This window comes from Trypanosoma cruzi, genomic scaffold, assembly GCF_000209065.1.
Source record: "Trypanosoma cruzi strain CL Brener 1047053517117 genomic scaffold, whole genome shotgun sequence".
NCBI classification, from domain to species: Eukaryota; Euglenozoa; class Kinetoplastea; order Trypanosomatida; family Trypanosomatidae; genus Trypanosoma; species Trypanosoma cruzi.
Window position 1 is genome coordinate 151,153 of NW_001849565.1, and position 19,221 is coordinate 170,373.

Genomic DNA, 19,221 nt, shown 5'->3' on the forward strand with positions numbered 1-19,221 from the left:
TCTTGTGTCTGCCCGTCTGTGCGTGTTTGGTCGCACATGCCGGTGGGCGCGGTATGTATGTATACATATATATATATTAATTTTGTATGCGCGTACTGGGTAATAGGTGAAGTGTTTGTGGATGGGCCGGCGCTCTAGACGTTTTGCCGCACGGGTGGCTGCTGTGGGAGTGGCGTTTGTCTCCGGCTGGGCGTTGTACCACCGCTGGCAGCTGCGGCGCAGCGCTGTCGTTTTGTTGCCTGTGGATACGACGATGAATATGCCACAATCCCACGCCATGAGACTACAGTTACTTGGGAGTAGCACTAAGAAGGAGCCGTTTGATGTACTTGTCATTGGCGGCGGCGCGACGGGGCTGTACACCGCCGTGGATGCTGCTCAGCGTGGGCTGCGCGTCGCTCTGGTGGATGCCGATGACTTTGGCGCCGGCCACACAGGAACGTCGCCGCCGCTTATTCCCGGTGCATTTTCATATATTCAGCGGGCATTGCGTCAACGTGATTTACTTTGGCTCCGTCGTGGTGTGGAGGCATGGCGTGCGTTAACTGTGTGGTCAAATGTGGCACCAGGGCTTCTTGAGAATGGCGTCTCCACCCTTGTTTTATCGTGTCATTTTTTAGAATTGATGGAATTAACAACAGCCGCCGTTATCGCAACACTGTTAAGTACATTTTCAGGTGACTGGAGACCATTTAGGTTTGTGCGAGGCAATGTGTTGCGGAATGAGTTTCAGGAAGCAGGAAAAGCTATGCGAGGAGGTATTCTTGTAGAGGATGCCTTTTTAGACGGCAACGCGGCCTCCATTGCGCTTGCTCGCACTGCTGAGGCGTTGGGTGCGGTGGTACTCAACTACGCGTCCGTAACGAGCATCACAAACGTGGAAACAACAGCGGAGTTGAAGGGTCAGGCGAACTTTGCTGTCCTTGTAAACGATGTGAGTACGCCAAACGGCGTGGGTGAGTTAGCCCCACGAGCTGTTACAGTGTACACGCGCAGCATAGTGAATTGCGCGGGTTCTTGGGTTGATGAAGTAAAGCAGCTGGTGCCAGGAAATGCGATGGATGCGGTGCCGAGTGCTGTGCAAAGGCATCAAGTGAGGTCCTACCTCGTACTGCCTCGAACTGCGGTGCAGACCGCCACACCGAAAAATGTGGATCTTCTTTTTGGTGCCGATGCATTTTCCGTGGCACCGACATCTTACAGCTTCTCTTCTGTCATGATGTTGCCATGGTTTGATGGTTGTGTATTAATTGGCCCGAGCCTCTCTTCCTTGTTCCGACTTCCTAGCAAAAGTTATGCCGTGGCACCAACGACCGTATTGACGCTGGCTGGCACGAAAAATAATAATGGTTGCGATATTCACGATGTGTACATAAGCCAACGGAAACATCTTTTCCGCGCTTTACAAGTCTCTGGCGTAAAAGTGGATGAGGAACGTGTCTTGTCTTGTCTCTCCTCCATTGTGCCAATTATTGCATCTCCCCCACGTGTTCCTTTGGCAAAGGACATCTTTATGGGGGGCTGCCACATCAGCTCGGGGAAGGAACAGCCAAACGTTGTGCATGTGTACGGAGGGACGTTAGGTTTTGCTAGAGACATTGCGGAGAAGGCTTTGGACCGACTGCTGCATGATAGCGGTGCATTTTCAACAGCGGAAACAGCCGCGCTGAGGCCATGCCAGACGTCTCGTCTGGCATTAGTTGGAGCGCAGTCAAAGGATGCCACCAGCGATGTTGTCTCCCCAGTGAAACGTATACAGAGGATTGTGCGTGAAGAGTACGCGGCACGTCTGCTAGACATTGTTGCGCGGCGGAAACACACCGCATACAGTAGCCCCGCTGAGGCGCTGGCAGCTCTTCCCGCCATTGCAGAGATCATGAGGTGCGAATTAGGTTGGACTGCGGAGCGAACGAAAGTGGAGCTGGAAATGGCAAAAGCCTTCATCCGGAGCATCAGTTTTGCGTGATGGGATCGCGTTAGACGTGAGGGCCGCTTGTGATAATTTAATTGGTTGTTGTTTTTGTTTGTTTGTGTTTGTGGGGCCATGAATTGTCGTGGGTTTAAGTTTTGTTGTTGTTGTTGTTGTTTCTCTCTGCATCCTCATGTCTCTGCACTCGAGTGGTGGATGTTGCGGCGCTGCACAGTTTTAAAGCCCACTTTAGCCCTCATTGATTCCTCCCACCCCACACCCTTTTTAAGAAGGAAACACCAAAGCGTTAGCCGACACGTATGTTGAGGGAGTTTTGTTCCCGCAATGCCGCCTTGTTTCATGAGCATTACAAGGTGCGCTATATGCCTCGTGGTTTGGGCTCGTGGCTATTCTACATTCTGTGCCTCGTTGCTATTCTAGTGGCGCCGGTGTTCATTGGGTTGGCGATGAGAAACTTCTGGTTGAGGAGTAATTCCTTCATGCAGATGCCGCATGTTTATTTTACGAACCGCTGCGTCCTGCGCTACACCACCGTTAAGGGACAGGAGAAGCTTTGGACCTGCTCAAACGAATTTAACGAAAAATATATTAACGTTCAGGAGCAATTGGCGGTGCTGCCATTCTTCTCCATCTACGAAGACGACCGTGACGGCGACGGTCGTGTGGACTTTGTGACAATGATTCTCAGTTTGCCCATCAACGACGTGGGCGACATCGCGAAGGACGTGACACCTTCTGACATGGGGGACGCCGTTTTTCGGGTAGATTTTCTTCCCGAGTTCTTCTATGAGTTTGATCATCACATCGTCACGCTCAAGATGAGGACGGCGGCACTCTTTAGCTTTAAACGTGACCATTGGATACCCGGAACCGAGGGGGGACCACTTTCTGCCATTACAGAGGGTGACCTGCTATTCCACTCGACTGAACCACTTATAGCCTCCCCGAATGTCCGTTACACGAGGACGTACATCGATAGCCCCTTTGATAACGTCACGGATGTGGATGAACTGCTTAACGTGCCTCTATTTGCCAGTCAATACACCCTGCGGAACCAGTCGGTGCAGTTTAAACCCAAATTGGAGACCGTTGGAGGACTTGCTTTACTACGGGATGAAAACTACAATCGTGTGCTCGGCGAAGATTTAGACGCTTTAGGTGCTTTCACCTGGCGTATTAAACTACACATTCAACGTGCGGAGGTGAATTACGTTCCGTCGATCCAAGAAGCCTTAAAATGGGCATGGGTGCAGTACTTCTGTATTGCCTACGTCCTTCAAAGGCTACTTTGGTGGCTGCGTGGTATTCTTGTGAAGACGGGTGTGTTGGGCAGTACAGCCTTTTTTCATCGCGGCTGGAAGTCCAGCTAGTCTCTCTCTCTCTCTGTGTGTGTGTTCATCTCTGTGCTCGCAGTGGAGATGGGGAATGTAGAAGATGGTTTACATGACAATCTCCAAGGAAAGCAAAAGAAAGACCCATAGAGATATTTTTCTCTTTTTTTTTTTTTTTTTTTTTTCTCTCGCTCCCTCTCAAAGGTCTACACCCGTTGTTGTTTTTTTCCTTTAATGCGTGCCTACGTCTTTCTCCGAGTATTTTATTTTTGTGTGTAATTATTAATATTGGCTTCATGTCGCCTCTCTCTCTGTTTCTCTCTATTTTCGTTTGCTGAGGCAAATTCCCGCGGCAAATCATCTCGACTCATCCTCCCATCCGTGTGGGAGGTTGACTGTGAGGAGCGGGGAAAGGACTGCAAGAGAGCGAGAACGAGAGATGGCGGTGGTAGTGGTGCAAGTGGGACAGTGCGGCAACCAGCTGGGCGATGAACTCTGGCGGCAGCTGAAACTGACGACAAACTCGGGTGCGTTGCCTTCGCCCTTTTTTACGCGTGATCGCAGGGCGCGCTGCGTGCTTGTAGACTCCGAGCCCAAAGTAGTCACAGCGGTGTATGAGCGTCAAAAGGACGTTTTGCGCGCAGAGAATGTCATCCACGGTCAGTCCGGACGCGGCAATCATTGGGCGCTTGGATATTACGGCGTGAACGATCCACTGAGCCACCGGGCTGCGGAAAACGCCGTTGTGGCACGGCCGTTTCAGGTGGTGAAGGACCAGCGGCGTTGTGACAGTCATGTTGTCCGGAATGCCCTTCGCGCAATTCATGCCGAAACGCGTCGGACAGATGATGTGATGGAGTTTGAGGCGATTATCGTACTGCATAGTCTTGTGGGCGGAACAGGCAGCGGCATGGCCACTCGACTGCTGGAAAAGATCCGTTACTACTTTATCGAGCCTTTGGACAGTTCCTTGACGGTGGATGAGTGCGAGGAGGCAGAAATGATGCGGCATGACGGGCTAGATGGAATGATGATGGAGAAGCGGCGTGCATCTTACCTTGTCAGTATCACTGTGGCACCCCAGGCCGTTGGTGAACTCTCCACGCAGGGCCTGAACGCCGCACTCACGCTACATGCCTTACAAGAGAATGCGAATGCTGTTCTATTGCTACGCAATGACGATTGTATTCGTGTACAGGAGGATTCTTGCGCCGGAGGAAGGCCTCGTGGTCGTGGCAACACGTCGTTTTCCACTCCTTCCTTCTCTTCCATCCCGTCGTGTGCAACCTTCAAGGAGATTAACGAGGTTTTTTTGACGATGTTGCTCCCGATCCTGCTATACGGCCGAAGTACAAATGCCGTGGGGGAACTTGTACTGAAGTGCTCCCCCAATCCTCGGGAAATCAACAACATTTTGACCATTTTGCCCACTCCACAGAGGCACTACTTGCGTTTTAAAGAGTCTGTGACAGTTTCACGCCTTTACGTCCTTCGCGGGGCCATGCAAAACATGCCTGGGGTATACCCTAGTGTCCCGATAGAACTGATACACACCGCGCGTTCCCTGCGGAACCCCAACTTGGTGACTTCTAGAGAAGAGGTGCAAGTGCCGAAAGAATTACTGAAGGGCCTGAAAGAGACCGCGGCAACTCGGCGCTCCGCCTCGGTGACTCTCCTTCAGCAGATGGAAGGGGTTCTTGTGTTAAATGAAGCACGTGAACTGAATGCGGCAGTTTTGTTTCGCTTATTGCGGTCAGCTGCAATGAAAGTCAAGGCGGGAGCTTTTTTGTCAACATTTGAGGACATGGGGATGACGGCGGAGTGCATACAGGCAGCAATACGGGAGGTTGCTACAAGACTCTCTGCAGCGGAGGAGATTTGATGGACGATGACACATTATTATTATCATTATTATTATTTACTTTTGTCATCGACATATTGTTTGACTTCTTTCATGGATTCCACTTCGGTCTTTTCCCCCACACAACCCAACGCGGCACCGCCCCTTTCGATCAGTCCTGCAACCATAAATGAGGGCATTTGTGTATGCGCTTGTAAAAAAATACTTTTTTGCTCCTGTTACGCTTGCGCCGCTGCTAATATGATGCGTATCTGTGTAAGTTTAATTTTCTCTTTTTTTTTTTTTTTTTTTTTTTTTTGATTGGAGGAGGGTATTGAAGGCGTCTTGTTTTGTTTCCGTGCATTTGATCTTGTGTCTGTGTGTGTCTCCATGCAAGGATGCGCCGTGTGAACCTCTTTGCCCGTGGGTGTTTCTTTATTGGCACGCAGTGCCGCCGCGCGGTAATTTCGCCCGTCGACCGCATCAGCGGCGCCAATAGGCACAGTGCGCCCCGCACATCCTATCAGTTTGCCGTTAGGGATGAGGAGCGTGGCTTGTACGATCACGGCGTTACCCCCGACGCGCGAATTCTGATGGCGGAAGCGGAGGCGCAGTATAAGGCGAGTGCAGACTGGCTTCATGCACCACCAGGTGGTGTGGCGCCCCCCGAGCTGCGCTTGGATAGTGACGGTGGGACCGTCTCATGCATTGCCGCACCCTTCGCGGAAGAGTACGTGCCATCGCACAAGGAACGATACGCCCATCGTGGACATGTGGGAGAGCTCAGCATGCAGCGAGCGGCGGCGCCCAAATTTTTACTAAATGAGCATGCATCGTTGAACCTGCGAAAAGAACGCCAATTGTGCGAGTTGATGTCTTCTCCAATGCCGTCTCTTCAAAAGGCGATGGAATTGGAGCGTTTGCTACATGATTTTTACCTCCAGCGGCTAGCATTATCTTCCCGCAACGTCGAGGCCATCATCGCTTTGTGGGCACAGTGCAGCGTTGAGGAACGCCTGGCAGGCAGCGCTCAGGTGCCGCGTCTGACTTCATCTTCTTCTGCTGGGGAAAATCATGTGAATTCTGTGGCGGCAGTTGATGCGGTGCCGTTTTTGCCTGCAATGAAGCGACTGTACTTTCACGCCCGTCAGACACACGTTTCCCCCACACCGCTGGTCCTGGAGTGCCTCATGACGACGTTGGCCGCCGTTACTTCACCCGACAGCAGCGTTTTTCACTTCTCCAACCGTCTTCTCCTAGATGCCGACAAGTACGTTGTTCTGCCAACACGCACGACGTATGCCGCGTTCTTTACCATTTGTAGTCTTCACAACGCCATGTCCTTTGCAATGGCACGTTTCAAGGACGCTGTTGTTGAATTGCACATTTCTGTTGACGCCACCATGGCGACGGCATTGCTCAAGGGCCTCTGCCAGAATGGGTTAGTGGAGGAGGCACTTGCGCTGTTGGCTCGCATTGAGCACGTTCCATTGGATGTACAATTCCTTAACGCCTCCATGGAGGTGCTTCTTCTTTCTGCACAGCCACAGGCTTGTTTTTCTGCCTTTGATGCCATGCAGTCCTGCCCTGTGCAGCCGAACTCAGAGACTTATGCGCTTCTTCTCCTTGCTTGTGAACGCTCGGGCCTTTGGTGCCGAACAACCGCCATACTCGCGGATATGCAAAAGCGTCGTGTGAAGGGAGACACCAAAACGCTTAATTTACTGTTGAAAGGCCTTCTCATGGAGCGACTGCATAGCTACGCCAAGCAGCTGTATGGAACAATGGTGAAAAAGCATGTGGAGGTATGGCCTGCCCTGGAATCTCAAATGAGACTCCCAGGAAAGAATAGAAGGAAAGAGAAGAAGCCAAAGCAGCCCTCTCCAATGGCGTCATCCACCCAAACATCAGAGCCATGCTGACGTCTTTTTCTTTTTCCTTTTTTTTTTTCTTTTTCATTATTGAGAAGAGGAACGTCAAGAAAACAAAACACAAAATATGGCAACCGAAAAAAAAATAAAAAAAAAATAAAAAAAGAAAGAAAGAAGTAAAAAGCTATTGTCGTTGACGGTGATTATTAATACATGCGGTGTCGATCACCCAGGGAAAGTGACATTGAATGTTTTGAAGAAGTGTTTTATGTACATGTGTAACGGTCCATGCGTATTCTTCTTTTTTTCCTTCACTGCAATTCTTTTACTTTTCGCTTTTTTTGTTTTGTTTTGTTTCTTGCTTGTGCACGTGTGTAAAGTGTGTGTGTATATATTTATAATGTAAGCATCTCTCTCTCTCTCCTTTTGTTTTTTGGTGGAGCGGAGGGGGGCTGCGGCAGCAGGATTGCGTAAGGAAAGGCTTTTACACAACAGCCGGTCACCTTCATGCTCTCGTTTGCAGTCAAGGAGGAACAGAAGGATGTCAAGTCTTTGGAGGAAACCGGTATTGGCGATACCACAGAAAACGTGCGTGAAAGTATGACACTTTATACCTGTGCCAACTGCACCCGTGTTGTGGCCCTCACTCAGTCGTCGCAGCTCATGTGTACTCACTGCGTACATCGCACGGGCTCGTCCACTGTTTTTTACAAGCTACGCACACAGCCCACGACATACGACACAATTTAAAAAAAGGGAATGAAGGAAGATTGTGACGATATTTTGGGATATATTTCCTGAATTATTTTGCTCCTTTTTTGTTTTCTTTTGTGTATGTGTGCGTTTGTGCGTTGTTTTGTTGTTGTTGTTGTTTTCGTACCGTAAAGATGTTATTCGTGTCCCTATCCCTTCTTGCAGACAGGCAGTCACTCTCCCACACATCGATTTTTCTCTGGCTGACCTTGCACAACGATTTGTTTCTATTATTTGTCGTTGGTTGTTTGTTTTCACTTTGGCTTTATTCCTTCTTTTTCTTTTTGTGTTTCTACTTTAGGTGTATTTAGCGATGATAAACAGGCTGCCAGCACAGCAGCAGCAGCAGCAGCAGCAGACAAGCACGGATACTGGTCGAATGGTGTCTTTGCCTCAGTGTGTCTGTGCGAACTGCTTCTTGCCGCTGATGCTCCCACGGCCGGATGCGACGGGTACGCCATTTCAGTGCCCGCAGTGTCGTATGGCAGGAGTAGACATGAAAGTCCTGTACACAAGGCGTGCCTTTCCGGCAGAGCACAGCACGAACTGAGAGAGTTTGCGTCTTGTGTGTTTGTGATATAAGGCCGTCAGAACTTATATTTTTGTTTCTTTCTTTTCCTTTTCTCGCAGTGTTGTTTTGGGCTTGTGGGACCCCAAAACGTGTTCCATTTGGATACATCTCGGTTAAAAATGCAAAGATGCCAAGAAAGAAAAGAAAAACGAAAACGGAGGCAAATGGCGGGTGATCTGCTTGCTGACTAAACACGCCCACTTCTTCTACTCTTTTTTTTTTTTTGGGGGGGGGGGGGGGGCATCTTTGTTTTTTTGTCTCTTTTCTGCTTTTCTGCTCTTGACTGTTTTGACAGCAGCAATGGCAATTCCTCCACATGGCTTTATTGAGGCCATTCACGCCTCACCGCTGCGGTGCGTGTTGTATGTCATGGGAGCCGGGAGTTCCGCCATCGCCCAACTCACTAGTGTCGCGGGATGCTCACGTACTCTTCTTGATGCTCGTGTGCCTTACGCGATGGCCGCCGCCTTGCAGATGTTGGATGACCAGCCACCAAAGATGGTTTCAGCGACAGTGGCGCGCCAGATGGCCCAACATGCACATCACCGCGCGGTTGAGTACAGTAATGGTGATGACGACGGAACGCTTGTTGGCATTGGATCCACCTCCGCTGTGCAAACAAATCGCATAAGACACGGTAAAGATAGCGCCTTTGTGGCAGCGTGGTCTCAGCGGCAGGTGGTGGAGTTTGCCATGGAACTGCCGGGGCATCTCGCACGCGCCGAGCAGGAGGAACAGGTGACATTGCTTCTGTTCAAAGCCCTGGCAGAGTGTGCAAAAGTGCCATTTGAAATATCGTTTGTGGTGGAGCCGAAGAGGATTTCCTACATTGTGCCAGACTCTCCGCTACGACGCCTCCTTCAGGGCGAGATGAAGTTTCTTGTTTTCAATACTTATGGGGAGCTGCGTGCGAATTTTGTGCCATACGTGGCAGAGACGTCTTTTGCGGTAAAACCTGAAAATTCATGGAAAGCTTTATTGTTTCCCGGTTCATTTCGTCCGTTGCATTGGGGTCATACAGAGCTGGCGAGAGCGGCAGTGCGAGCGATGGCAACCATGAAAGGGACATTAAATAGCACAAGCACAGACACATCATCGCCGTCTTGGAATGTGCCCGATGCCAGCAATGTCCAGGTGACGTATGAGATTGCGGTGGACAATGCAGACAAAGGAATTATAGACTCTGATGTGGAGCTTAAGAAAAGGGTACAACAATTTTTACAGCGTGGGGCGCGTGTGGCTGTGACAAGGGCTCGTCTCTTCACAGAGAAGGCTCTGTTGTTTCCGGGACATGGATTTATCGTGGGGATAGACACTATGAAGCGTATTCTTGATCCAAAGTATTATGACAATTCAAGGGAAGCAATGCTACGTGCAATGGAATTTATTCGAGAGCAAGGCGGTTACTTTGTGGTTGCTGGCCGTGCTTCAGGTGGAAAGGACGCGGTGTGGGAGGACTTGACAAGCATTGAGGTGCCAGCGGAAGTGGAGTCAATGCTCATTTCCATTCGAAAAGAAGACTTTTGTGTGGATGTGAGCTCGACAATGTTGCGAGAACGGAATAAATCCACATGCTAACACGCCCCATCGATTATTATATGTTTACTTCCTTTCATCATCTTTGGTTTTTCTTGTTGTTGCTGTTGTTGCCTTGGACTCACATATTGTTGCTTTCATGAAAAGGGGCGATACATTCTTCCTTTTTCCTTTTCTTTTCTTGGCGCGTGGAAACGGCAATAGGAGGCGGCAGTCAGGCTGCTCTTTTCACAAGTTTACATCCTCAGCGGTAGCAAAACGGAGCGGTAACGAGCGTGGAACGAAAAAGGAAAAAAAAAAAAAAAAAAGCAGGGGAAGGGGGGTAGACGTCAATTATTATTATTATTATTATTATCAAAGGCACAACGAGAGGCTGAGCTGTGATGTTTGGGCGGACGGCCTTCCTTTTGCGGAAATATCGCCAAAAATCAAAGGCGCCGGACCTGAAGACAAGTTTCTCGAAGACCAGGAATTTCAAGAAAGCGGAGAAGATCGCCATTCAGACCGTTGATGGAGAAGTGGTAAAAGGACGCGGCAAACTGCGTCGGCGCAGCCACAGTGCCCTGAAGAAGGCAATTGGTGAGATGGAGCACCCTTCCATTTGGCTTTGGTACCCGTGGCGCATGAACCCAGAGCCGCCCACGCCAGGCATGCCACAGCGGCGTGCACTCAAAAACCTCCACGGCGCCGTGTTCACGGATTTAACGCCGGTGCAGAAGAAGCGGCAAGAACAGATGTTGTACGGCATAAACATTCCAGAAACAAGACAGATGAAGTTTGAGCAGGAGCACCCTCTCCTTGCATCTGCATTACGTCAGCTTGACGGCCAGCCGAAGGGTTTTCCGTTTTGGTACAAAAAATATCCCACGCGAAGACACGCGTACGGGAATCGTTTTAGCATCCCGGATGAGATGTTGGAGGGCTATGGTGAGGAAATGAAAAAGGCCCTCTCAAAGGAAATGATGTCGATTCAGGAAAAGCAATTTGCGCAGGAGGCCATGTACATGGAGCGATATGCAGAACACGACTTTGACACGACAAGCCCCGCGGTTTTGGCGGTGAAGCGCGCCCTTAAGTGCCGTGTGCTGCGCAACCACCTGCTAACGAATCCCCATAATAATATCATCAAGGCTGTACTAGCGAACACAGAAAAAAAACTGAGCCATGCACTTTCGCAAACTGCGAAAAGTAGACTTTAAGAAGTATTGGGAAATCATCCGTGATCATGATGTACAGGATGTTCTTCAGCCCTCCAATTTGGTTACGTACCGGCAAGGTGCCTACTGGAAATATGACTGGAATGCAGGCTTAGCCATCTCCACGAACCTCGCAGATGTTCTTGACCCTCGTGGACTCAACGGCTGCGTCGAAACGGGTCGCTCCCGCTCTGAAGTTGCCCGTGACCTCGGTCTTTCGTACACGAGACCTTTACAGGAAAATGAGAAGAAGCAGCTTTCGCATCAAGCGTTGTACTATGAACGTTTGGCAAAGTTTAAGATGGAGCAACCAGAGGCAGCGCGAGCATTGGAGCGCGAACGATTTGTGCGGAAGTTTTCCGGCATGTTTGCGAAGATGGATATTAAGTCTGGTGCCCCTGACTTTCCGAGTACATACCGAAAACTTCTTGGGACGAAGGTGGTACGTTGGGCCTCAAAGCGACATGGACCCGCATAAGTGGCGTGTTTTTCCGTTGACTGTTTGTGTGTTGTTGTTTTTTCATACATTCATTGAGGGCGAAGGGAAAGAAACAACAGAAAGAGGCACCTGTGTGTGTGTGTGTGTGTGTGTGTGTGTGTAAATGCCCTTGCTGTCAGTCACGGATGGATGAGTACCGAGCTCAAATGTGAGAGGGTGGGTGGGTGGGAGGTTTTGTTGTTGTTGTTTTTAGTTAAATTTTCCCACTATATCTTCTCACGTTTTTTCTTATTTAAATGCATTTCTGCCGTCTGCTCATTTTGTTTGTTTGTTTGCTTTTCCTTTATTATTCTTTATGGCGTGTTTTATTCCTCTCTTTTTATTTTTTTTTTTTTTTTCTTTTGTGTTTGCGTGTGTTTTTTTTTTACGCGGCGACGAGTGGGGCTGCGTGTTCCGCGGTGTTGTGCAGCAGGAAAGGGAACGCACCATCAACGATGTCGATGACAGTACCGGAGGTGATACTCGTGGGCCAAAAGACGCGGTACCGACACTTTGCTCGGGGTCCTAGAGATTTATACGCCCCAGAGGAGATGCTGCCAGACCCACCGCCGCAGCACGTGTGGAGCTACTGCGTGTCGAGGGAGCACAACAACACGGTGTATTTTCACAACGACGCAAGCGGGAGGTCGTTGTGGGTGCTGCCGTCCCTCGCATCCGACGGCACAGAGGCAGGCGGTGGCGCGGAGGAAGTCATGCGGACCGTCGGCTCCGTCGAATCGGCCTCAGCAGCGCAGAAGCACGTGAAATTTGGGACGACGGATGAAAAGAGTCACGAAGCGGCTGCGGTTCGCCGCGCCGTCATGCGGCAGAGCATCGAGAAGGCGATGAGTCAAGCAGAGACGCAAAAGCCGATAGAGACGGTTCAAAAAAAAACACCCACTGGGTCAGTTGCTGAAATCCTCAATAACGAGAATAGCGACGGCAACGGCAAAGTGAGCGCTTCGCCGGTGCGCGAGAGATTGGCGGTGTGGCGCGCCAAGCGGGCGCAACAGCAACAACAAAAGGAGCATGGCGGTCATGATCCAGTCACTTCCTCCTACGGAGAAGCTGAAGGAAGCCGCGTGAATCACGGGTGTCCTGCTTTTTCCGGTCCGAGCACGGCGACCACAAAGATGACGTCTTCTTTGGACAATAAAATACCTTCACAGATATCGGAATGCGTGGCAGCCTCAAAAGGGAGTGAATTTAAAAAGGGTGGCCAGCCTGCAAAAGAAGTCGGTAATTTAGAAGAATCTGTGCAATGCCAGCAGGAGAAGCAGCATAATTCTCTTGAAAGAGATGTCTATGATGAAAGGCGGCGTCTGTTTCTAGAGGCCCATGAGGAGTTGCAGCGGGAGAAGGCAGCGGCGCTGCAAAAGGAACGCCTCGCACTCGAACAGGTGGCTCGTCTTCAAGAGGCGCAGCGACGTGAGGAGGAGGAACGCACGAGGCTAGCGGCCGAGAGGAAAAGGCTGGAGCAGCAACGGCTAGAGTTGCAGAAGCGGGTCCTTGAGCGCCAACGTGAACTCCTGGCAAAGGTCGAAGAGGAGGCGATGCAGCGGGAGCTGGCAGCACAATTAGATAACTTTTTCGAGAACAAGTCGCGGCTGGAGCAACAGGCGCAGGAAGAGCGTCAACGTGTATTATCCTTTGAGGATGCCATCGCGGAATCTCTTTTGGGGAAAGCGGTTAAAAACCACACCACAACTCCAAAGGAGGAGCGAATTATCGATCTTCGCCTTCTCGAGGAAAGCGACGAGGACACGGAGGAGGACAACAACAACAACAATAACCGGCATGGCGTTTCGGGGAGGGAAGAAACTCGCAAAAGCCGCAATTCCAAGGAACGTCAGGATTTTCTTCAACAAAAGCGCCAAAAAGAACAAAAGCAACAGCGACGTGAGCGCATCACATACAGTCCATCCCTCGTTTATGTTGGGGATGTGACGGGTGGAGGATGCAAGACGCCAGTTTTCTTACAACGTCAAGGACGTGGCACCCTTTTCTACGACACCGCGCAGAAGCATTTCTTTGACGGTGAGTGGTCCGGCGACAAGAGGAACGGCAGTGGGGCTCTCTCCCTCCCGCACGTTGCTGTGGAGGGAACATGGCGTGATGATGTGCTTGAGGGCAGTGCGACATTTCAAACCAGGCGGTTAAAGGGAAAAGGGGAGTTCAAACAGGGCGTTCTTGACGGAAATGCCGTCGTTGAAATTGACTGCAATGGCGTTTTTGCTGGGAGTGTTAAGAAAAATGGGACTGTTGTGGCTTCTGGAGCCGTCACGCTTGCGTCAGGTGATCACGTGGAGTGGATAAGAGATGAAAACAGTAACGAAAACAACAACAACAACAACAGGCAGCAGACGTCAGCACATTCCAAGAAATTTAATAATGGCTCTGGAAGGTGCCGTATTCGGTTTGAAAACGGCGACGTGTATGTTGGTGAAGTTGAGAATTATCAACCAAATGGGGCTGGAACCTACCGCTTTGCCGCAGAGGGTCAAGAGTACGTGGGGAATTTTCAAAACGGCCGGCTGCAGGGTCGTGGTACATATCGTTTTGCCAATGGAAATGTGTACATTGGACAGTTTTACAAGGGGCTCTTTCATGGGGAAGGACGGTACGTGGAGCAAGACGCATACACATATGAGGGGTTCTGGGAGTACGGTACGGCGCACGGAAGAGGGAAATTGATATTTGCCAATGGTGACGTCTGGGAAGGAGAATTTGACCACGACCGGCGTGTCAATGGACACTACACGGCCTCACGTTTGTTTCAGTTGTAGCGAAAATTATTCCCAAATTTTGTTGCCCGTCCATTTTTTTTCTTTTTTTTTTTAGATTTTTGTTGAGGGTTTTCCGCTTCCCCACAAGAAATTGTCATGATTTTCTTCTCCGTCTTTGTGTCCGTGTGTGCGTTGTTTTTGGGCTTCAACTGGGCGTATTTCTTGGACACATTGTCTTTACCCTCTTTTGGCCTTTTCTTCCTTTTTTTGCTGAAGTGGAGTTTGACTGCTCGGTTGTTGTAACTCATTCTCCGGATGCATGTTTAGTAGATGTTGTTTGTGTGTCTCTCTCTGCATCTGCTGTTGCTGCTACTCAGCGCGTGCAGATTGTTTTTATTTTTATTTTTATTTTTTTTTTACCTCTCTCTCTCTCTCCCTCTATTGTTGTATGCACATACCTTTTTGGTGCACAGGTTTTCGTTGACAGCAGCAGGGCCAATCGCTTCAAAGCCACAGGCCGAGAAGCCGGATGGGCTACACACGTGAGCGCACCCACCGTCACTTTTTTGTCGCGCGGGCAAATGCCTTTTTTTCACGGCTCCCCATCGCCCGTATTCAGCGATCGCTGGCGTTGGAGGCAATCAAGCAAGGGCGCATGAAACCGTGGAAACACACAAAGGAGCAGATCCTTGGCGCCCCAATAACATGCAATTTTGACTACAACCCGCGCCCGGTACGACTTATTGGCACTGTTATGGACGCCCATACGGAAGAGACAAGTATCAAGGGTGGTCTGAAGGTCTACGCGCGTAACGAGGAGACGAACATGATGCTGTGGATCCCCGTGGGAAACCCAAAGCTGAAGTATGAGGTGACAGCCACCAAAGGAAGCTTTCAACACTACCTGGACGAACGGGATAAGTGGGATGAGGCATGGCTTACGGGTCGCGCAAGGATGAAGTAGGCAGATGGAGGAAGGAAACATCTTGGAGGAAGGCGGGGGGAACACACACACACACACACACACACTCCGATGAACAGGACAGAGGCGTCTGTTCTTCTTCTGCTCCCATTTTTCGTTGTTGTTGTTTTTACTGAATTTTCTGTTGTATCTGTCTGTCTGTGTTTGTGTATTTCTTTTTTTTTTTTTTTTTTTTTTTTTTGCTCTCTGCTTGCTGACATTATTACTAATATTATCACTGGTAATGATGATGACGCCCATGCGTCCTGGATATCTTATCTCCATTTCTCTTTTTTTTTCCCCCTGCACCATTTCTCTTTTACATAACTCGAGAAATACGTGGGTGGGTGTGTGGGTACATCGTTGGCTTCTAAAAGGGAAAAGACAACAACAAAAAAAAAAAAAAGAATAAAAGACGAACAGCGAGAGGAGTGACGGATTGACTGCACCGCACAATTGAGTTGTTCATCTCGATTTATATAAAATTTGTACTATACTTTTGTCTTCAATAGTGAAGGAGGAAGATCGAATAAAACGGAAACAGGGGGGAATAGCAGCTGCGGCAAGGCCATAACGCGAAACCACGAAGAGGGAAGCGGAGGCGGAGGGATCCAAATCATGCCGGCGACAGAGATGCAGTCCATGGAAATGGACACGGTGCAGAGTATGTACGACTCGTATGAACTCATTAGTGTGGACCCACCGACGTACTCCGTCCTTCTCACCGCCACGGCGGATGACCCACCGGAGTTGCGCGTGACGATTGTGTATGACTCAGAGGGATACCCAGAAACGGCTGCCCCCACTGTCCGTCTGGAACACATTGCCAAACATCGTCGCATGCAGACGGCGGCTCTTGCCAAGGAGATTGAGGACCTTTGCGCGGAACAGATCGGCATGCATAGCGTCATTTCTGTCCTTCAGAAAGCCCAGGAGTACCTCACAGATTATGCGGCAATGGAAGAAAAGGCGGAACTGCAACGACGCGGGGACGCGTTGACAAAAGCCGCTGCCAGTGTATCTACGGCCGCGCCAGATCCCACAGTACGCATCGGAACTGCCGTCACACGTGAGCTTTTTGCTGAATGGAGTGAAAAACACATAGCGGAAAAGCTGCAGAAGCGGGTTTTGAGCGAAAAGAAGAGCACAAAACTAACGGGCCGGCAGCTGTGGGATGGCACACTCAAGAACGCTGACTGGGATCTTTTTGAAGCCTTAGAGGACGAGCAGGACGTTGACTTATACACTCTGGCCAATGGGGAGGGGGAGGAGGCGGACGAGGTGGAGTACGATTTAGATGACCCGGCCGAAGAGGGATGAGTTTTGCAGGCCAGAGTCAAAAGGAGGGAAGGAACAGCGTGTGTAAACGTTGGGGGGCGTGTTGTGCTGCGGCGCGGGAGCCATGGAAAAAAGGGAAGTGAGGTGGCGGTGAAGAAGAAAAAACAGGCAAGGCAGGCGCAGAAAGAAAAGAGGTGTCAAGCCGGAATAGAGAAATACGGAGAAGTCTCTATTCACACATAAGTTACTAATGAATGCTCTCAGATGTGTGTCTTTCCTGACGGATGGTAAATGTTAAAGTTTGAGTGCGGGTACATTGGGATTTTTGTTGATTTTCTTTCGAATTTTGTTCGTTTGCGTTTTGTGTTTTTTATTCAATAGCTTTTTATTCTCTTCTTTTTTTTTTTTTTTTTTTTTTTGTGTGTGTGTGGAAGGGGAGAAGTGAGGGGTTGCTAGAAGTGCAATGCGGCAGTCTGCATCGGCTGTTTTATTGCCGCTTTTGCAACGGCACGCACAGTCCATTCCTCGTCGTCACTTTAATGTCATTCAACGGGGCAACGATCGCGAGGTGGAGTCACTCTTTGCACTGCTTGGCTTTGGAAAAGAAAGCGAGGTGGAGCGCGTCCGTCGTACGCGTGATGAACTTCGTCAGGGCTACTTGCGGGAGGCAATGAAGCTTAAGGACCCACAGCGTAACGCGAAGGATGCGGCGAAGCTTGCCGATCTTCGGCGGGCGTACACTCTACTCTCCGATGACCAGTTTCGTGCACGCTACGCGAGTCACCACTGCGTCTCACCCGACGCCACCCTTCACGTCCATGTCGATGGCGGTCAGAAAGCGGCAAACTTCAACCCTGAGCATCAGTCGTTTGAATTCGTTGACCACGCACTTTCTTTTTCCTCATCGTCGCTGTTATCTTCCTGTGCGCAGCGGTCTTTTGGTGACTTTACGGGACCGTTTCAGTCCGCGACAGGGGTTTACAGCAGCCCAGCGGACGCACACCCATACCAGCCACGTGAATCCAGCACCCCACAGAACGGGAACAGCATTAACTTTATGCTCCGGATCTCCTTTGATGAGAGTATCCTTGGCTGCACAAAGTCAGCTGTGTATGAAAAGGATATCACTTGTTCTCAGTGCAGCGGCGACGGTCGGCAGGTTTTAAATAGGCCACGTAAATGTCCACAATGCCGTGGTCGTGGTTCCACGCATTTACCGAGTGCCACGTATCATATCGAACGTTCGTGTGGGTACTGCGGTGGAAAAGGTGTGGCGCCGCCACCGAAATGTGGGAGATGCGGAGGGGCTGGTGTTATAAGGGGACATACCGTAAGTGTTCCTATAGACGTGCGTCCGGGCACAACAACGATGACAGTGAGGCGGTTTCGGGGTAAAGGACACGATGGGGTGCGCGGTGGTAACGCAGGGGATCTCATAGTGACTGTTTTGGTACAAGAACACCGTCTTTTTCACCGCGATGGAATTGATCTTCACATGGTGTTGCCCATTCCGCTTTCTGTGGCGCTGCTTGGCGGCGTCGTGTCGGTACCAACTCTGCACGGAGCTCAAACGCTACGCATACCCCCGTGCGTAAGAAATGGGCAACGGCTGACCATGGATGGTCAGGGCGTTTGTCTTGACGGCGAAAGCGACGCCGCCGAAAAAAACAACTTAGAGGCGTGTGAAGGCTTAGCGAACCCAAAACAGCAACATTGCCAGCAACAGCGTCGGCGCGGCCATCTGTACGTCCACCTGCTGGTGGTTATCCCAAGGAGGGAGGAATTGACAGGGGCGCAGAGGTGTGCCTTGGAGAGCTTTGCTGCCGAAGGGGAGGGTGGAATCAACCAGGAGAACGGGGAAAGAGAGGAACAGGAGACACCGGCATCTTTGAAGCAGCGCTTTCGACACTGGATGACGAGTCTATAATAATAATTACAGCAGTGGATGCATGCAGCCCTGCAGAAAGCATCGCATGCCCAAAAACAGCTGTATGTGTTTTGCGTTTAACTATGCTTCAATTTTATTTACAGCCGCCCAGAGTACCCTTTCACGCCGACGTTCATATTACAACACCAAGGATACTCAAACGGCTAGAGTAACTGGAACTGCACTCTCTGCAAATAAAGGTGCTAGTCACAAGATAGTGCAGGTCATTTCTACACCGGCATTATGGCTTCTGCCGCCGTTGGTTTGTGGTTGCCGTGCCGTGTGCCCCGGGGGGAGGAGAGCGCACGATCGCAACAGACGTGGGTGTGTTGTGACGGGCGACCGCTGCCGGCTTCCCCGTGCTGTGCCTGTTGGGTGGGTTTTGCCCCGGTTGCGTCTTCACTCGCCGTTATTCCTTCTGTGTTGGCTGGTTTGGATGTGCCTGCTAAGGGTGTCGTTGTGCGACTGTCGTGATGCTCTCACTGCCTGCTCTCTGCACCCCACCCCCTTTTTGTTTCCGCCCTCGTTTCTTGTAGGTATTGCCCCTGCCTCCCTTTGCCCGCCGCCGTGCGGGCTGGCCTTGCAGCTGCGCAGTGATTAGAGACTGGATGTACTTGTCCTCCACCGACGTGTGCAGCGTGCACGCAAACTGATGCAGAAGAGCATCCGCATGATCGGCGCTTCCTCGCTCCCACCCTTTCCCCTCTTCTCTGCGGCTGCTCCCGAAAGGGCCTGTTGAGTGGGATGCCACGCTTTGACGCTCGCGGGACCGTCCCAATTGAAGTGCCCGAGAGCCAATGCCGTATCGCGCCTTACTGTTGGC

At 50.5% G+C, this 19,221-nt stretch overlaps 10 protein-coding genes and 1 pseudogene across 10 annotated transcripts, besides 23 other annotated features; all 11 read left to right on the forward strand.

The window, feature by feature from the left end:
• Positions 1-10,679: part of a sequence feature (heterozygous, Esmeraldo-like haplotype) that runs on past the window's edge.
• On the forward strand, positions 122-1,966 carry Tc00.1047053511423.70 (glycerol-3-phosphate dehydrogenase (FAD-dependent), putative; the record flags this gene model as incomplete). The annotated part of the gene is made up of 1 exon (XM_808388.1): positions 122-1,966. One exon carries the CDS (start codon positions 122-124, stop codon positions 1,964-1,966), a length of 1,845 nt encoding a protein of 614 aa, XP_813481.1.
• Positions 2,068-2,087: a microsatellite.
• Positions 2,230-3,300, forward strand: Tc00.1047053511423.80 (hypothetical protein, conserved; the record flags this gene model as incomplete). The annotated part of the gene is made up of 1 exon (XM_808389.1): positions 2,230-3,300. The coding sequence occupies one exon, from the start codon at positions 2,230-2,232 to the stop codon at positions 3,298-3,300; it is 1,071 nt and encodes a 356-aa protein (XP_813482.1).
• Positions 3,417-3,446: a microsatellite.
• Tc00.1047053511423.90 (zeta tubulin, putative) lies at positions 3,701-5,143 on the forward strand (the record flags this gene model as incomplete). The annotated part of the gene is made up of 1 exon (XM_808390.1): positions 3,701-5,143. One exon carries the CDS (start codon positions 3,701-3,703, stop codon positions 5,141-5,143), a length of 1,443 nt encoding a protein of 480 aa, XP_813483.1.
• Positions 5,157-5,180: a microsatellite.
• Positions 5,388-5,420: a microsatellite.
• On the forward strand, positions 5,500-7,023 carry Tc00.1047053511423.100 (hypothetical protein, conserved; the record flags this gene model as incomplete). The annotated part of the gene is made up of 1 exon (XM_808391.1): positions 5,500-7,023. The coding sequence occupies one exon, from the start codon at positions 5,500-5,502 to the stop codon at positions 7,021-7,023; it is 1,524 nt and encodes a 507-aa protein (XP_813484.1).
• Positions 7,028-7,057: a microsatellite.
• Positions 7,110-7,155: a sequence feature (A-rich).
• On the forward strand, positions 7,480-7,722 carry Tc00.1047053511423.104 (hypothetical protein, conserved; the record flags this gene model as incomplete). Its single annotated transcript, XM_808396.1, has 1 exon — positions 7,480-7,722. One exon carries the CDS (start codon positions 7,480-7,482, stop codon positions 7,720-7,722), a length of 243 nt encoding a protein of 80 aa, XP_813489.1.
• Positions 7,946-8,017: a sequence feature (T-rich).
• Positions 8,055-8,083: a microsatellite.
• Tc00.1047053511423.110 (hypothetical protein, conserved) lies at positions 8,597-9,874 on the forward strand (the record flags this gene model as incomplete). Its single annotated transcript, XM_808392.1, has 1 exon — positions 8,597-9,874. One exon carries the CDS (start codon positions 8,597-8,599, stop codon positions 9,872-9,874), a length of 1,278 nt encoding a protein of 425 aa, XP_813485.1.
• Positions 10,116-10,140: a microsatellite.
• Positions 10,165-10,187: a microsatellite.
• Positions 10,216-11,508, forward strand: Tc00.1047053511423.130 (annotated as a pseudogene).
• Positions 10,680-10,753: a sequence feature (areas merged during assembly that could not be assigned to a particular haplotype. This can correspond to areas where the two haplotypes were merged or to regions with more than two copies in the genome that were merged during assembly.).
• Positions 10,754-11,086: a sequence feature (heterozygous, non-Esmeraldo-like haplotype).
• Positions 11,087-11,807: a sequence feature (areas merged during assembly that could not be assigned to a particular haplotype. This can correspond to areas where the two haplotypes were merged or to regions with more than two copies in the genome that were merged during assembly.).
• Positions 11,598-11,628: a microsatellite.
• Positions 11,764-14,292, forward strand: Tc00.1047053511423.140 (hypothetical protein, conserved; the record flags this gene model as incomplete). Its single annotated transcript, XM_808393.1, has 1 exon — positions 11,764-14,292. The coding sequence occupies one exon, from the start codon at positions 11,764-11,766 to the stop codon at positions 14,290-14,292; it is 2,529 nt and encodes an 842-aa protein (XP_813486.1).
• Positions 11,808-19,221: a sequence feature (heterozygous, Esmeraldo-like haplotype).
• Positions 11,844-11,870: a microsatellite.
• Positions 13,831-13,861: a microsatellite.
• Positions 14,620-14,651: a microsatellite.
• Positions 14,762-15,196, forward strand: Tc00.1047053511423.149 (hypothetical protein, conserved; the record flags this gene model as incomplete). The annotated part of the gene is made up of 1 exon (XM_808397.1): positions 14,762-15,196. One exon carries the CDS (start codon positions 14,762-14,764, stop codon positions 15,194-15,196), a length of 435 nt encoding a protein of 144 aa, XP_813490.1.
• Positions 15,238-15,261: a microsatellite.
• Positions 15,366-15,395: a microsatellite.
• Positions 15,566-15,609: a sequence feature (A-rich).
• Positions 15,812-16,513, forward strand: Tc00.1047053511423.160 (hypothetical protein, conserved; the record flags this gene model as incomplete). Its single annotated transcript, XM_808394.1, has 1 exon — positions 15,812-16,513. The coding sequence occupies one exon, from the start codon at positions 15,812-15,814 to the stop codon at positions 16,511-16,513; it is 702 nt and encodes a 233-aa protein (XP_813487.1).
• Positions 16,854-16,890: a microsatellite.
• On the forward strand, positions 16,935-18,398 carry Tc00.1047053511423.170 (chaperone DnaJ protein, putative; the record flags this gene model as incomplete). Its single annotated transcript, XM_808395.1, has 1 exon — positions 16,935-18,398. The coding sequence occupies one exon, from the start codon at positions 16,935-16,937 to the stop codon at positions 18,396-18,398; it is 1,464 nt and encodes a 487-aa protein (XP_813488.1).